This window comes from Micromesistius poutassou (genome assembly GCF_964030765.1).
Source record: "Micromesistius poutassou genome assembly, chromosome: 23".
In the NCBI taxonomy this organism is placed as follows: domain Eukaryota; kingdom Metazoa; phylum Chordata; class Actinopteri; order Gadiformes; family Gadidae; genus Micromesistius; species Micromesistius poutassou.
This window is the reverse complement of record NC_140293.1, coordinates 9220656-9238827: the sequence shown is the minus strand read 5'-3', so window position 1 is coordinate 9238827 and position 18172 is coordinate 9220656. Positions and strand designations below refer to the sequence as shown.

General features: G+C 47.4%; 1 protein-coding gene across 1 annotated transcript; it reads left to right on the top strand.

Annotated features, from left to right (window-relative positions):
* The first annotated feature begins 812 nt into the window (after window positions 1-812).
* Window positions 813-17952, top strand: LOC311368588 (solute carrier family 35 member F5-like). The gene is made up of 16 exons (XM_084487388.1): window positions 813-943; window positions 1564-1627; window positions 2164-2307; window positions 4062-4211; window positions 4707-4769; window positions 4860-4947; window positions 5492-5685; window positions 6156-6237; window positions 6627-6714; window positions 7744-7808; window positions 8209-8313; window positions 9296-9455; window positions 9739-9829; window positions 10416-10570; window positions 12921-13042; window positions 16049-17952. Exons 3-15 carry the CDS (start codon window positions 2173-2175, stop codon window positions 13000-13002), a joined length of 1458 nt encoding a protein of 485 aa, XP_084343514.1. The 5' UTR covers window positions 813-943; window positions 1564-1627; window positions 2164-2172; the 3' UTR covers window positions 13003-13042; window positions 16049-17952.
* Window positions 17953-18172: the final 220 nt, after the last annotated feature.

Sequence of the window (18172 nt, the reverse complement as noted above, 5' to 3'; positions counted from 1 at the left end):
TAGTTGACACGCACACCCTGAACTAAAGGCTCCAAGTCTCTAGATGTACAGCCTCATGAACTAAAGGCTCCAAGTCTCTAGATGTACAGCCTGGACTAAAGGCTCCAAGTCTCTAGATGTACAGCCTCATGAACTAAAGGAACTTAGAGTCTCTAGATGTGTGCAGCCTAATGATTTGTTTTGGGGCAATGTACGATATTGGACACAAGACCCAGTAATTCAATGCATAGACTATTATTAATAAATATAACAACAACATAACGTTACTGACCTCATCTGCCCCTGCATGGCTTTATGGTATTACATTGATGGTGACTAACTGTTAAAGCAATCTTTGGTGATACCGCCTTCTAGTGGAAAAGTGTGTGCATTGGTCAAGTTTGGTAAATGTTTTTAATCACATTACTTCAACCGATCAATTTTTATTTATAGACATTTGTTTATATACTAAATTCAATTGATTGATGTGCATATGCATACATGCACGTATAATGCTTTATATATATATATATATATATATATATATATATATATATTTTAACTTACTTAAGTTTCTATTACATTTTTAAGATACAGTCCTCATGTCCTCACACACATTTCCCGTCCAACCGACGTGTCCAGGTTCGATTACTTAATACATTTGTATGGTATTTAAGGGAAAACCTAGTTTGCATGAATGAATTGAATTCATATCTTGAGATTGAGGATAACTACATATCCCAGAATGCCGTGTTTCTGCTAAGTGATGTCACCTGATAACTACATATCCCAGAATGCCGTGTTTCTGCTAAGTGATGTCACCTGATTGATGTGCTAATGTTTACTATCAGTCGAGGGGCGACAATTCCGTTGCAACAATTGCAGCTATATTAATCAATCGGTAAATAAATCCAGAAGATAGAAAACGAAGCATACGATAAGATATCTATCTACAGATGCTCAGGTAAATGTCTACTTGATCACGGAACAATGTTGTCCATTAGCATGTAGCTATCGTCCAGTAGAACCACACGCAGCGTTATGCTGTTTAAAGATTGTTTTGAGCTGGTTGGTTACATGCATTTAGTTTAGTGCGTTTCCTTGTTCAAAGTTTATAAACACAACGTACTTTCTGCATCACAGTTGAATCACACAGGCAGCGACACAACTATACTGTGTGTGTGTGTGTGTGTGTGTGTGTGTGTGTGTGTGTGTGTGTGTGTGTGTGTGTGTGTGTGTGTGTGTGTGTGTTAGCCAACAAGTCACTTTATTGGTGCTGTTTTACTATCACTATGTCATTACAGGTGACTCTTAACGATTAATGCATACTTTGGACTGCTGCAGGATTTCCAATGAGTGTTAGAAAAATGACCAGAAGTTATTTTCACATGGTAGACATATCTTTTTAACATTATCATTTAAAACCACTTTCATGTGTGCGTTTTTGCAACACACAATCACTGCAGAAACGAGCAGACTACTGTACATAGGCAGCTTCTGGTTCACATGTCGGCATGCAGCCAGATGATGGGAGGATGTATGACCGAATATGTACTCTTGTGTCCTTCTCTGTTTTACTACAAGGGTCCTGTGTGGCTCGAGGTCCCACAGATATCCCCAAAAAGAATCCTCTCTAAAGGGTTGAAAGGTACTGTCAAAATAATAATCATGGTAATAATAATAATGATCATGCTCCTCTAACCAACTTGTTTGGGTATTGTACTACTTTAACATGCTTTTCCATGTTGCTGAATTAAACGTAACTTTGAGAACATAAACCTGCTTCCTTCAAACTGGTATGGGGCCATGGTGGGTTGGATAGATGCATGCTTTATACGTAAGCGGACAAGGGCAAAGAAACATACTTTGATATTCATTTCATTAGTTTACTTTGACATGGCACTATAATTATACGTGTGATGCTGTTATAAATGTTGTAGAACTATCAGTCTATTAATAGAACAGTTTATTAAACGTAATATTTGTCCTATTGGTGCTTTGTTTACTCAATACTTACATGAATGCCCCAAAGCACCGACAATCAGACATGAAGCTATTCTATGTGTCTGAGAGTGTGCCAGCCTGTTCATGTCTGTGTGTTTGTGTGTTTGTGTGTGTGTGTGTGTGTGTGTGTGTGTGTGTGTGTGTGTGTGTGTGTGTGTGTGTGTGTGTGTGTGTGTGTAGCAGGTCCAGATGGTGTGGGTGTTCATCATGAACCGGATGGGCTCCCAGAGCTCCTCTGCGGCCCAGCGGAGGCGCATGGCCCTGGGCGTGGCCATCCTGCTGCTGGTGGACGTCCTCTGGGTGGCCTCCTCCGAGCTCACCTCAGTAAGAACACACACTCACACACACACACACACACACACACACACACACACACACACTAAAACACACACTGAACAAACACTAAACACACTGAAACACACACTAACACACTGACACACTAAACACACACTGACACACTAAACACACACTGACACACTGAACACACACTAACACACTGAACACACACTAACACACTGAACACACACTGACACACTGAAACACACTAACACACTGAACACTCACAAACACACAAACACACACTCTCAAACACACACTCACAAACACACACTCACAAACACACACTCACAAACACACTCTCAAACACACACTCCCATTACCAACAGCTGCAGATCCGACAGTGATATATTGTTGTTTCTCTTTCTTCTGACAAATGGACGTATTAAGTGGCTTTTAATAAGAGTCTGCTAAATGCCCTCAATGTAAATGGGAACAGAGACTGGGTATGACATAAGCTGCTTTCACATATGACCTCCGTCTTTTCTCCGCATTTGTGGAGCAGGAGGTTCGACCGTGAGGGTCATTCACACTTATTCACACTTGATGCCCCATATGCGGAGATTGGTGTCGCTCAGTCATCTGTAGAATCTCCGGCTGCTTAAGGGGGGCGGGCTTGCAAGGGGCGGGATATGACGTAGGGTCGCAAGAGGCGGGATCGGGTTTGTTTTGGTTTGACCGCAGACAGTGCACAGGCAGAACGGGCAGAACTCATCGCGATCATGTTAAATGTTGCTGCAGCGATGCATATATTCCGTTGCATCCACAACATCCGCATCGATCGATGAAAGATTGGAGCATGAGTTACAGACAAATAGAAGAAACGATGAACAAGAAAGGCATCGCGAACGACTGCGTTACTGGAGGAAGAGAGCGTCTTTTTTGGCTTCATTTCACATCTAACGAACACTTGGACAAATGTAGTTGATTTCTGTGTTTAACTGAGAAAACAGGGAGTGGAAGGACGGGCCCCTATAATGTTCAGTTAACTGTTGTCAATAATAAGTGTTAACGAGAGTTAGCACATGTGTGTGCGCGAGAATGGCTGTGTGTGTGAGTGGACGAGTGAGGAGAGCGAGCGGTAGCGTGTGTCAGTTTAGTGAAGTAATGAACGAGTCTGCGTTATTCCGACCATATTCAAACCTATAAGCAGACCCACTGCTGTTACCCCCGAGAGAATGTTCCTCCTGTGCTCCTCGACTACGGTCTGGGAGCCGACAGCAGGAAAGGTGTAACATATTAATAAAAAAACATTTTCTATATACGCGTGCAGCTGTGAACTCATGTATTGTCATTTATTGTATGATGCGTACTTTGAGGGTTACGATAAGACCTATCATTTAGCGTTCACCACGAATGACTCTGAAAAGCAGTGCCACATTCAAATATTTTTTAAACCATTCAGCGAATGGTTACAGGCTGATTATCGATTAGGGTGCGGGTGCCACTTTATGACGATGCAAACGTAGACAGAAGCGTCATCAACACGCCCACTCAAATGGTGTGAAATACCCACATCCTACTGCTCATTCACATATAAGGTAATTAGCATTTCCTCCGGAAAACATACTAAAGTGGGGGTAGTATGTTTTTTCAGGAGGTCCAACGTCAGGATATGTCATTCACACATACGGCACCTCCGTAGAATAGACGGAGAACAGACGGATGCACGTCCATATGTGAAAGCAGCTATAAAGTGTGAGGGGCGGCCCGGTGACGGCTCTTCTCTCCCTGCTCTCCAGTATATCTTCAGGCGGCAGGAGTACAACAAGCCCTTCTTCAGCACGTTCACCAAGACGTCCATGTTCGTGCTCTACCTGCTGGGCTTCCTGCTGTGGCGGCCGTGGCGGCAGCAGTGCAGCAGCTCCCTGCCGCGGCCCCACACGGCGTTTGTGAGTAGTCCTGGCACACCACACCGCCGCCACAAGGGGGCGCTGCTGCACCAGCGCTGAGAAAAAGGAAACGCCAGATAGGGGAAATTAAAGGTTTAACGGTCTTCATTTGGTATACATGACGTTCAAAGAAGGATAGGTTACGTGGCGGCGTTGGGAAGGGGTACATCCAATGAGATTGGGAGGTGAGGGGAGATAGTTTGAATAGATAGGCCCCAAAGGCCCAACGTGCGGTTGTTGAGCGGTGCTCAAAGTAAACATAAAAGACAATCAATTACAAACCATGATGCATGAAGAAATTAAAAGGGGTGATGATGATGCTGTAGTGGTCCACAAATAAACGTTGGATTTGCTTCTTGGATGGAGGGTTCACCTGTCAGTGCTTTGAAGTGTCGCGTTGGGACACCACGGGACTATCAGTGTACTGGGCGTGTCCTCGGTTCACCTTCCTCCCACACGATACGCTGACGCTGCTCAATGTCTGTGTGTCCACAGTTTGCTGATGCCGAGGCGTACTTTGCCGCGTGCACGGCTGAGAGCACCATGACCCACTCCCTGGTGAGAGTCAGAACACGGACCCCCCCCCCCCCCCCACCCCTCAGTGGTCAGACCTCTCCCCAGACCTCTCACGCTTCTCTTCTGTTTTAGAGCGAGCCGCTCTACGTTCCCGTGAGGTTCCAGGAGATGCCCCTGGAGTCGTCGTCCTCAGCCTCCTCTAACGGTCTGGATCAGTCTGGTCAGTACCTGATGTAGTCATACCCATAGGGTCTGCTCAGCCCAGGAGGTACAGCGGGTCGGCTGGTAACCTGAAGGTTGCTGGTTGGATCCCCGGCTCCTCCTAGCGGAGTGTGGTGGTGTCCCTGAGCGAGACGCCTCACCCTGACTGCTCCTGACCCGCTGGCTGTCGCCCTGAGGGGCTGACTCCGCCGTCGGTGTGGATGTGTATGAACCGTTGCTTTGGATACAAGTGTCTGCAAAATGCCCTTAATGGAATAAGGTGAAGCAATATATATTTTCCTAACCCCGTGTCTAGATTTTGGAGAACACATTGTACATTGAAGAGCTACAAACCATATTTGTCTACTGTAATATATGTGTAACAAGCATAGCATTTGTAAAACACCGCCGATTTTGGGTAAAACGGTGCAGTGCACTGTGAGTCGTCTTTTCTTGGCCGTTTATATCATGAGTCCATGAGGCCTGTTCCACTGCGTGTGAAAGCGAGGTCTCTCCCCTGATCCAACCATCGGGCACTGAAGGGGTTAACTCTGTCCTCCCAGCGGCCACCAGAAAGCAGCGGGTGCGTTTCAGTAACGTGATGGAGGTCCGTCAGCTGCCCTCCACCCAAGCCCTGGAGGCCAAGCTGTCCCGGATGTCCTACCCCGCCGCCAAGGACCACGAGAACATGCTCCGCTCGGTGGGCAAGCTCACCGTCCCCGACGTGGCCAAGATCAGCTTCTTCTTCTGCTTCGTGGTAGGGGGCCGGGGGCCGGCGGGGGGGCCAGGGGGCCCGGGGGGCGGGGGGTGGGCAGGGGGGGCCAGTTTCATATTCTATAGTTAGACATTACTTTGTGCTTTTGTTTTTTTGAGGACTTTTATTGGCTCTGGGAAGCGGTTCATAAAACTTTTTTTTGTTATTATGAGACCATTCAGAAATTGGATCTAAAATATAAAAAAAAGAAAATAGAATCTGGCAGCATTACAACACAGACACTATAGGACTGAAAATAGGATTCCAGAGGATTGTTCTTAACGTGAGCTGTAAATGGTCACCACAATGTACTTTGAGGGATTTTTCGTTTAATTAGTCTGGGAAATGTGAGTCAGATAACAACTCGGCTCAGTTTTCAGCGTTGGCGTAGCCTTCAGAATGTGTCTCTGGAGCCAGTGAGCGCTGTGCAGCCACGAGACGCTGAGCTCATTCCTGTGTGTGTTCTGCATCAGTGGTTCCTGGCCAACCTGTCGTACCAGGAGGCGCTGTCAGACACACAGGTGGCCATCGTCAACATCCTGTCCTCCACCTCAGGTCAGTCTGTGCACCTATGAACCCCTACACCACAAAGGAGGAAGAATATGAGATTATATTAAACGGAATGGGAAAACTGCAGTTTATTTCATGTGTTTCATGTAATGCTTGTGAAGATATGGATATGGTACACACAAGGTTAACGGAGACATTTGATGGGATTTAAAAGGATCACACAGAACCGGAACTGTCTACTAAAAAGTATGAAATATGCCAACTTTTTCTGCATTTTGCCACATTTAGCCCTCATTTAGCCATCCTCAGGTACGTATGTACGTATGTATGTGGTCCACCTCAGTGTAATCCAGAGATTCCCTCTGTCTGAGCTGTAAATGAAGAGCTTGTATCTGCACCCCTGTCCTTATTCCCAACTCCTGCCGCCCCCCCAGGTCTGTTTACGCTCATCCTGGCCGCCATCTTCCCCAGTAACAGCAGCGACCGCTTCACCCTGTCCAAACTGTTAGCCGTGGCCCTGAGGTACCGTTACACACTCTATGTTAATGACTCTACTATATACCCTGTCATGACATGAGGATTCAGGTTGTACTCTGTCATGACATGAGGATTCAGGTTGTACTCTATAATGACATGAGGATTCAGGTTGTACTCTGTAATGACATGAGGATTCAGGTTGTACTCTGTAATGACATGAGGATTCAGGTTGTACTCTGTCATGACATGAGGATTCAGGTTGTACTCTGTAATGACATGAGGATTCAGGTTGTACTCTATAATGACATGAGGATTCAGGTTGTACTCTATAATGACATGAGGATTCAGGTTGTACTCTGTCATGACATGAGGATTCAGGTTGTACTCTATAATGACATGAGGATTCAGGTTGTACTCTATAATGACATGAGGATTCAGGTTGTACTCTATAATGACATGAGGATTCAGGTTGTACTCTATAATGACATGAGGATTCAGGTTGTACTCTATAATGACATGAGGATTCAGGTTGTACTCTGTAATGACATGAGGATTCAGGTTGTACTCTATAATGACATGAGGATTCAGGTTGTACTAATGACATGAGGATTCAGGTTGTACTCTATAATGACATGAGGATTCAGGTTGTACTCTATAATGACATGAGGATTCAGGTTGTACTCTATAATGACATGAGGATTCAGGTTGTACTCTGTAATGACATGAGGATTCAGGTTGTACTCTGTAATGACATGAGGATTCAGGTTGTACTCTATAATGACATGAGGATTCAGGTTGTACTCTATAATGACATGAGGATTCAGGTTCTACTCTATAATGACATGAGGATTCAGGTTCTACTCTATGTTTTACGTACCCTCGTTGTCATCTGTCTATGAATGGGGGTAAAAACATTATTTATCCGATATGTCCTATGAACCTAGACAATGAAGTGTATAGAAAATGTTTTTTTTAAATAAGATGAGTCAAAGATTGAATCTTTTAATGTGGCGTTGTCCTTTCTATGTGTAAGTGGGTTGAGTCCTCAGTAATGCTGTGGTCCTCTCTGTGTAGCATGGGGGGCGTGGCCCTGGTCAGCCTCTCCAGCATGGATATCCCCGACGGGAACGGCATCATAGGTAACCATGGAGACGGCACCCCATGGCATAGGTCCAGATAATAACCCTTAACATGTCCTCTGCGCCTGCACCGGGGCCTCAAGGGAAACGGTCACCAGAACTGTGTGTGTGTGTGTGTCTGTGTGTGTCTGTCTGTCTGTCTGTGTGTGTCTGTGTGTGTGTGTGTGTGTGTGTGTGTGTGTGTGTCGATCGATTGCAACAGTAACCCATGAAGTGAACCCTTATTCCTTAACACATCTTTTACTATTCAGTGTGTGGTTACGCTGGGTCTGCACACCATCTGTCTTTACAGCTGTGTGTGTGTGTGTGTGTGTGTGTGTGTGTGTGTGTGTGTGTGTGTGTGTGTGTGTGTGTGTGTGTGTGTGTGTGTGTGTGTGTGTGTGTGTGTGTGTGTGTGCAGGCTCCCTGTGGTCTCTGGCCGGGGCCGCTCTGTACGCGGTGTACATCGTGATGATCAAGAGGAGAGTGGACCGTGAGGACAAGCTGGACATCCCCATGTTCTTCGGTAGGCGGGTTCATCAGCCAGGGGACCGCTGAGCAGAGCAGGACCCTGTTCTGTCATTGGTTTAAAGCCTGGGTGGACATGCTAACAGTACAACGTCTCCACATTAAAAGCTCCCCTGTATTGATGCAGGGGTCTACACAATAAAAGCCACAATGTATTATCTCTAATACGGTTTGTAGGACTGTGGCCCCCCTGTATTGTCTCTCCTAGGGTTTGTGGGTCTGTTGGCCCAACTTCCTCTTTGCTACACATTAAAAGCCCCTATGTATTGTTTCTAATAGGGTTTGTAGGGCTTTATAAAATGGGTGGCTTAAATCAAGCGATCTGATTGGTTCCCAACTGTTGTATATTGAGCGTATACACACAGCTATGACGCCCGTTCAGTTTACAGAGTTCAGTATCACTCTGCGCCTAACTTGAACTGTTGTTTATTTATATATAAAAGCGATAGCATAGTTCACTGAAGCCTAAAAACGTGTTGATTGCTGGAGAGGGTGGAAATGTTGTAAAGCAATAGGCACACGGTCGCCGGCAATTTAGCCTTCTATCGAGAACTCGTTAGTAGGATAAATTGTCGGCGAACCAAGCTACCGTCTCTAGCCTAGCCTTCTCTCTGAAGGACGCTACAGTGTGTTGCATAGCAACCGCCTTACACTTTGCAGGCAGCCAGGAGGGACTACTTTTCTGTATTAGTTAAAAAAAATGCTTTTCCGACTTTCTCGCTTTTTCAAAATTGAGGGTGTCTATGACTTTCATTTTGCCACACTTACGTAACCATTTTATAAAAGCAATAGATCACTTCAGTCAGTGGTATACGCTCATTATACCACAGTGAAGGGTCGTTGTCCGTCCCAACGCGCAGCGGAGGAGCCTGTCATGATCTATTGCTGACATATACGTTCCACATTACAATGCATCAGATCGGCCTGCACGGTCGACGGCCACAGGTCAGTGTTGTAGTAACGCGCCCCGCTGTGCCCAGGGTTCGTGGGGCTGTTCAACCTGCTGCTGCTGTGGCCCGGCTTCCTGCTGCTGCACTACACGGGCTTCGAGTCCTTCGAGCTGCCCGGCCAGCTGGTGTGGACCTACATCCTGATCAACGGCCTGGTGGGGACGGTCCTCTCCGAGTTCCTGTGGCTGTGGTACGAGCCGCGCGCCACACACAACCTCAGCGGTGGCTGCGCTTTGTCTCTTTGTTGTTCTGCTCAAAGTGAACATTTCTTGCGATGAATACTCAAACAATATTTACTGCTTACCTTCCAACACGTTTCAATATGTAAGATCCCATTTTGATTCTCAAACATAAGATTTAAGGATTGCCCGGCCGATTTGAAGGTACATATTAATATCGGGCGATGGTGACGGTAATTATTCTATTCTGGGTTTCCTTATTGGTGGTTGACGCTGTGCTGTTGATCCAATCAGGGGCTGTTTCCTCACCTCGTCACTCGTGGGGACCCTGGCCCTCAGCCTCACCATCCCGCTCTCCATCCTGGCCGACATCTGCATGCAGAAGGTGATCGCCTTCTACACACTCTACATCTCACTGTGACCCTCCAGACCCTACCCTCTGGGGGTCAGTGACCCTCCAGACCCTACCCTCTGGGGGTCACTGACCCTCCAGACCCTACCCTCTAGGGGTCACTGTGACCCTCCAGACCCTACCCTCTGGGGTCACTGTGACCCTCCAGACCCTACCCTCTGGGGGTCACTGTGACCCTCCAGACCCTACCCTCTGGGGGTCACTGTGACCCTCCAGACCCTACCCTCTGGGGGTCACTGACCCTCAGGCAGGCTGACGTGTGAGTGAATCCGAGGGGCTCTGGGGCTCTGAGGATAAGAACAGCAGACGCTCTGGATGCACTAGCGGCTCTCCTGGGGAAAGCGGCGCACCAGAGGGCAGGAAACGATGAGAGCAGTTTAGGGTCGTCACGTCGTTCAGAAAGGGTCTCCGTGTTTCATGGTGGACTCACAGCCAGAAGGTCCAGGGTTCAAACCAAACCCAGTGTCTCTGATGTCCCCACCGTGAGTAAGGTTGGATACAAGGCTCTTCTAAACGCCCCCCCCCTCCTCCCCCCTCCTTCCTCCCCCTCTCCCAACAGGTGCGCTTCTCCTGGCTGTTCTTCATGGGGGCGGTCCCCGTGTTCCTGTCCTTCTTCATAGCCACCCTGCTGTGCCACTACAACAACTGGGACCCCGTGATGGTGGGGCTGAGGAGGCTGTTCGCCTTCATCTGCCGCAAGCCCCGGATCCACAGGTATGGAAACGGCTAGGAGACACACAACCGCTAGGAGACACACAACGGCTAGGAGACACACAACCGCTAGGAGACACAACGGCTAGGAGACACACAACGGCTAGGAGACGCAACGGCTAGGAGACACACAACGGCTAGGAGACACACAACGGGTAGGAGACACACAACGGCTAGGAGACACACAACCGCTAGGCCGCTAGGAGACACACAACCGCTAGGAGACACACAACGGCTAGGAGACACACAACGGCTAGGAGACGCACAACGGCTAGGAGACACACAACGGCTAGGAGACGCACAACGGCTAGGAGACACACAACGGCTAGGAGACACACAACCACTAGGAGACACAACCGCTAGGAGACACAACCGCTAGGAGACACACAACGGCTAGGAGACACACAACGGCTAGGAGACACACAACCGCTAGGAGACACACAACGGCTAGGAGACACACAACGGCTAGGAGACACACAACGGCTAGGAGACACACAACCGCTAGGAGACGCACAACCGCTAGGAGACACACAACTGCTAGGAGACACACAACGGCTAGGAGACACACAACTGCTAGGAGACACAACTCTGTCTTTCAAAAACTGAATCATGTGACTTCGGCCCCCCTCCTGAGTAGCCCACTCTGTTGCGATTGGTCGACGCTTTGCGCGCATCGGCAAATTCACCCCCCGAGAAGTTGTAAACATTGCGGGTAGCCCTTGCTCTGCGTTTTACTGCTGGTGCTGCAGGGCGAGGCCTTGACACCGTGGGCCACGCTTAGGTCTGCATGATTAGCTCATTATCGACTGAATGCGCTAGAGGAACTGTTTGTTTATAAATGGTGTGCATAGCCAGCATAACGACACATTGTAAAAAGACTGGTTTAGGATTTTGGGTTCACTTCATGGTTTACTCTTGCAATGGATCAACACAGACACACACACACACACACACACACACACACACACACACACACACACACACACACACACACACACACACACACACACACACACGTCGCGATACCAGTAGTTGATACCAATACCAGAATTCCACGGTTCTCGATACCCAATTTGATACCACGGTCAAAAACTAAAACAATAAATCCAATGTACTTCAACATACTCATTTATTTTTATTAAAAACATTTGAACATTACAGAAACAGTGGCACTGGCATGTAGCCTTCAATGACTAATTCAAAATAAATAGTTAAAAATAATAATAAAATAATAATAAAATAAATGCAGCTATGCTGCTCGTGTTTACACTTGCGTGCATGGCGGGGTTTAAAACATAACTTCCACCCTAATATTAAGTAATATAACGCAGGTGGCAGGGCAGCCACAGGAGACGCCAATATTGTTTTCAACCGCTCTGTACCACGCTGGATTAATTCCCAAGTTTTGAAAAGAAAAAGTATTTGAAGCGAATAGGCGACGCTGTTTTTGATTTGTTTTTTTGTTTTTGAACGAATAGTTTTGGATGCATTCATCGGCTTTGAGTTGGTTTGTTACTTTGAAATCGCATACGCTCGCACACACACACACACACACACACACACACACACACACACACACACACACACACACACACACACACACACACACACACACACACACACACACACGCACACACGTTCATTCACCGCCGCACCCACTACAACCTGCCGATCTTCAATCAAAACAACATCAGCTAAGTGATGCCGCACGCAGTCGTACCATGCGGGTTTAGAAGCACAACATTAAAAAGGTTCCCGTCTGAAACAGTCGCGCAGCGTACTTCCAGACACGACTCTAACTATTCTTTTTTCCGCCGAGTCGAGGCGGAGCTGTCGCACTCGCTGCAGAGCAGTTGGCATCTTCCGTGTTCCTTTGGCATTTAACGGCAGACTAAACACTTGGAGCTGTATACGCTGCCCGTGTCACGTCCGGAGGAATTGCATCCCCGGTTCCTGTGGTACTGTAGAGAAACGAGTACCGGCACGTTTTTAGAATCGTAGCATCGACTTGGTACCGAAGTAACGGTTCTCGTGACATCCCTAACACACACACACACACACACACACACACACACACACACACACACACACACACACACACACACACACACACACACACACACTGTCCTTGGTACACACACTGTCCTTGGTACACATTGTACCAAGGACAATAGATTTCATTTAAGGCTCACGGCCTTCATTATTTGGTGCTGTTATCAGACGTCCTGCTTGGCTGGCTGCCCTGAGCGGCAGCGCTGCACGCGCTCTGCGGACGTCTGCTACCTCCCAGAGACGGATGATTACTGTGACCATTGTTGTCAAGCTGGCGTGCGTGACGATAAGCCTTCCTCAGGTTACCCGGAGACAGTGAGCAGTGTGAGAGCCTCATCCCGCTGCACGCGGTCAGCCACGAGGACAGCGAGGGCTTCTCCTGACCAATCACAACGTCCACAAAGTGGCCTGAACTCACCGTCGGTATGTATTCACTGTGAACTGCTGAGTGTGTGTGTGTGGACGAAAAGGGAGATCAGCGTTTAGTCCGACCAGACTATTGTTGGCCAAAGCCTCCCTTATGGCCTTAATGTACGCCCGTTCAGCGGTCTACCACGGTCTGCTTTACCACTGGCGACCGCTGGCACAAGAATCACAAGCTACCGTTGAACCCAGGGCGCCAAAGGAGCAGCGATGGGAAGCAGGTCTGTGGCTGTTTAACGGCCACAGAGACCGGGGGGGGGCATCCGCTGTCCTAAAGCCACATCAGAAACCAGAAGAACAAGCCTCAGGGCTGTAGTTGACCTGCAGAGAGGCTAATGAGACCGCTGCTGAGACGATGCTTCCACCACGTGGAGCTAGTGCCCCTTTTAAAGTAAGTAGCGTTACTCACTGTGGTATGCCCCAAACCAGCCACGGTGTCGTCGGGGGTTGGCGTCCATTACCTGGCGTTTCTAAAGGGGAACTCCGGTTTCACACCTACCCGAGACCAAAGATCATATTTGGAAGGAATAGACGGCTTTTAGGTTGCAGGCTTTGATAGTTAGATGTTTTTGAACCAGTGTGAGCATCACTGCTGACTGCTGACTGCTCCCTCACCTCACGTTCAACACTCAGGTGAGGCTCATTGTCAACACGCGTCTCTGCTTCTCTTGTCCTGTTCATGAGTGTGTGGCCTTCATTTCTCCACCAGTTATTTCATTTGAAAAATGATGTGAAATACAAGAAAGTGGCGTTCTCAACGTGGTACAGTGCTAGTAGTACTACTAAACTGTTCTCAATGTGGTACAGTGCTAGTAGCACTACTAAACTGTTCTCAGTGTGGTACAGTGCTAGTAGTACTACTAAACTGTTCTCAACGTGGTACAGTGCTAGTAGCACTACTAAACTGTTCTCAACGTGGTACAGTGCTAGTAGTACTACTAAACTGTTCTCAACGTGGTACAGTGCTAGTAGTACTACTAAACTGTTCTCAACGTGGTACAGTGCTAGTAGTACTACTAAACTGAAGTGGTGGTCACGCGGGGCTGCCTACCTCAGACCACTAGGGAGGCCACTAGGTACATGCAGCTTAACCGACAGGCCGCCATGCGTAAACCGGTCCAAAGTATTCTGGGCGGGTTCACTGTTGACATCTCTGCTCGTGTTTGATGCCGTCCGGGGCGTGACAACGGGGGGCATTGTACCCGGGTTGTCCTCCCTCCAGCCCAGGTGGTTCCTCATCTCGGACCCTCCCGACTGGCTCCTGCTTGTCAGCCAGTGAGCCGGCTGTTCTCCTGTGTGCTCCGGCGGGGGTGGATAAGGTAGAACCAGCCCCTGGTCACAAAGCCAGTCCGCTACGTCCTCACACGCTCGCTGCCACCCACCTGGTGTTGTCGTCCGCAGACACGCCCACGTCTGGTCAAGCGCTGCGCGGAGCGGCAGATAGCCCATAGCCCCGGGCCTGTAAGCCCCGGGCCTGTTAGCCCCTGGCCTGTTAGCCCCTGGCCTGTAAGCCCCTGGCCTGTTAGCCCCTGGCCTGTTAGCCCCGGGCCTGTTAGCCCCGGGCCTGTAAGCCCCTGGCCTGTTAGCCCCTGGCCTGTTAGCCCTGGGCCTGTAAGCCCCTGGCCTGTAAGCCTGCTCTACGCTAATGGAAGCGAGGTCTCAGGCCGCTGATACCATCAGCTGGGTGTAATGAGGCTTAGCAGTCGTCATTGTTTTAGTTTGGAGTGTTGAGTGTTGAGTGGCCAGGCTCAGGCAGGCTGATGAAGGTCATGATGGCCCACTATGTCCATGTGGGCACACATGAGCCTCCTACTCCCTCTCCAATCAACGGATGATAACGAAACAATGATTCTCGAGTTCATTAGGGTCAAATATGGCTAATATCACTTCCAAAATGAGTCTTAAAAACAGGGATTGGGGCCACGGTTCCAGGGTGAGCATCCCAGCCCTAGCAGCCCCTTCACCAGGAGGACTATGGTCACGAGGGGCCTGTGGGCCCGTGAGGAGGGGGAGGCCTGTCTGGGCTGCACACACAAGCTGAAACGTTTCACAACCTTATAAAGATGACCTTTCTTTTAGAGAAATGCTATAAGTATGCTGGTCTTGTGAGGTTGACCATTGCAGTTAGAAAGCGACTAACTTGATCTTACAAAGTGTGCGTTTCTTTAGACACAATCTACCAAACAGTCCTCCTTAGTAGTGGCAGGATACTGGGGAATGGTGTAGCCGAGGTCCGTCAGACATGGTTTGTTCAAACCCCAGTCTGGAGACGTTCTGTCCAGATCCAAACCCCCTCTGCTGTGGATCTCAACCCTGGAGCGGGGGTGGAGCTATAGCCTCTGGCCTAAACACGGCCATCTGTCCCGTGTCTCCGGGCCTGAGACACATGAGTCACTGTGTGTGTGTGTGTGTCACTGTGTGTGTGTGTGTGTGTGTGTGTGTGTGTGTGTGTGTGTGTGTGTGTGTGTGTGTGTGTGTGTGTGTGTGTGTGTGTGTGTGTGTGTGTGTGGAGTCGTGTCGTGTTTGGTGTGAACACACAGTAACGGTTCGATGCACGTTTCATTTCGGTACGTACTGAAAGTTTTTATTGATTATCACACTCTGTGACACTCTGTGACACTCTGTGAGCGTCTCGTCTGTCCTGATGTTTTGTGTTGAGGACCACAGTGGAAATAAGTCCTGGACTTGATTGTGTTTTTATCCTCAATTGTATTTTATGTCTTTTCATTTGTGTTAGGCATTTGTTTGATACAATTGAATAAATCAAATCAAAATCCAATTGTTTAATAAAAATAAAATAATAAAAACTGCTGTACCGAAAAACATACTGAACCGTGACTTAAGAACCGAGGGACGTATGAACCGTGACTTAAGAACCAAGGGACGTATGAATGGTGACTTCTGTGTATCGTTCTTTCATCCTGTTCCTTATCCTGCTTTGTGTGCGACTGGTTTTGTGTGACTGGTTTTGTGCGGCTGGTTTTGCGCGGCTGGTTGTCTCCTCAGGTGGGTGAACTGGGAGCTTGATACGAGGACAATCGGAACATTGAACCCTGGTGCCTTTATTTATTGTCTACAGTGTTGGGATGCCTCCATTTATTTTTCTACGTGGGACCCGTGCTCCGGTTGCCCGTGGGCTCCTTCAAACCCCCCCCTCCCTCCTAGACTCCCCAGTCATGTGACCACATGTCTGGGACACGTTCCCCGGGAGGAGGACACTACAGGGTGGGCGTCCCACCTCCCCTCTACTCCTAGACCAGCCAGTCAACCCCAGGTCTCTCGTCGGGGGGTTGAAGGGTCCGAGTGCTCTGATTGGTGCAGAGGTCTGGCTGCTCGTATGCCTCTGGAACCTGTCAGTCTTTCTCTTTTGTCTCTGTGTCAGTTGGACGACAACGTATAAACTTTGAGGAAATGGAAGGAAGATAATTTCCCCAAACTTTGTTATTGCCAAGGTAGTGGGCGAGGTTGAACACTAATGTAAGAACACGTCATTGCCTGTAAAGTAAGCAAGAGGCTTACTGTACAGCTAACCGCTATTGCTCAATCTGTTGAATCACCAGAGAGAAACAGCTGGCTGTTCATGTGGCCTCAGTCACTTCCTCTATTGTAACAACACATTTTGTCATTTAATGTCACATTTTGACATTAAAGGCTTGTGTTTTTACTCGTTCCAAATATGGTCTTTCCTTTCTTTTCTAGGTAACTTCAAAGTGCACTTTTTAAAATGCAGATCCTTTTTGTACCCTTTTGAGGTGTGCTGTTCCTGTCTGTTGATGTTGAAGGAGTTTCCTGTGATTCCGTTCCCAGTGTGTCCGTCTGAAGACAACATTCTAGTATCTGTTTGGTTTTGTTTTTGAAATCTGGGGTAAGGCTTGATTTTGTTCTGGAAAATACTTGGGTCTGACTGGTTGTAAGGCCTTGGTAAAATACACAACATGTTGTACAAAATGCAGACCTTTTGTGTTGTGAAAGACACTAGATGTGTGATACATAATACTCTGTTCTACACCAGTCTGAGCGAGCTGGGTTGGAGAGAAGCTGTGATGGGCCATCATATGGTTTAACACGAGCAGCCGTCATAAAATGTTTATTTATCAGTTTATCAGTAACATCACTAATGTTATGTTCTCTGTTGGTTTTCGATTGGTTTTTTGATATTTCATGTATTTTGTGCAAAATTTTGGCACTTAGCATTTCATGATAAAATAGAATAAAGAATTGATTTTCTTATGGTGGCCGTATTTCCTAGTAATAGGTTGCGTCTGAGATTTTTGAAAAAACGGTTGCTATATCGACTTATTATGGCGGTTGTTCTTTTAAATATATCTATTTTTGATTATATGTATTTTATTCATTTTCATATAATCATTTATTTGTACTTTATTTGATTAGCCTAAATGTCTTATCAAGTCACCCGGGAAAAACAATCCAACTAATTGATCATTGTTGTGCCACTATCGCTGTTAAAGCGTCTCACCTTTATGGTGTTCATTGTGTGTTTTATGAGCGCCGTCAGGCAGGAGGAAGTGATGTGGCCAGTGTAAACTCTAGTAAGAGACCACTTTAAACCCCAACTCACCGTTGATATCCAACTGCCTTTCAATGTGATTGTTCACATTGTTTTGTTCTCAGTCAAAGGGGGACATCTGTGTTTCAGAAGATGAAGAAACAATAATGACAAATCGCTGATTATTGACGTACGAAAAACGTGAAACATGAAAATCAGAATGTTTTTATTAGTCATTGATGTATGATTTGAACATGACTTTTACTTTCTCAGGTACTGTTTGGTGGATGTTATTACCATGTTTTTATCCCCCTGTTATTATGGATGTACCGTTTCTAGAAGCTGAAGGAGGGACGTGGTTATGAATCCACCCTGACCTTTCTAAACAAGCTGTTCATACTTCAATGGCAATATTAAAAATAATACTTTTTTATATCTTTCAACGGCTTCTCTCTTCTCTTCCATTTCTGAGATATAAGATATCTCCAGATAACTTGGAAGTCCACTATGGAGGGTACTGTCCAGGGCTTCATCAACCTTCAGAGGGAAAGTGAAGTCCACTATGGAGGGTACTGTCCAGGGCTTTATCAACTTTCAGAGGGAAAGTGAAGTCCACTATGGAG

Bases quoted from the DNA above. Each gene is read 5' to 3' on its own strand.
- LOC311368588 (XM_084487388.1), top strand. From the start codon at position 2,173: ATGGTGTGGGTGTTCATCATGAACCGGATGGGCTCCCAGAGCTCCTCT. The intron at 5,686-6,155 runs GTAGGGGGCCGG...GTTCTGCATCAG, and splicing joins GCTTCTTCTTCTGCTTCGTG to TGGTTCCTGGCCAACCTGTC. The intron at 6,715-7,743 runs GTACCGTTACAC...CTCTCTGTGTAG, and splicing joins CTGTTAGCCGTGGCCCTGAG to CATGGGGGGCGTGGCCCTGG.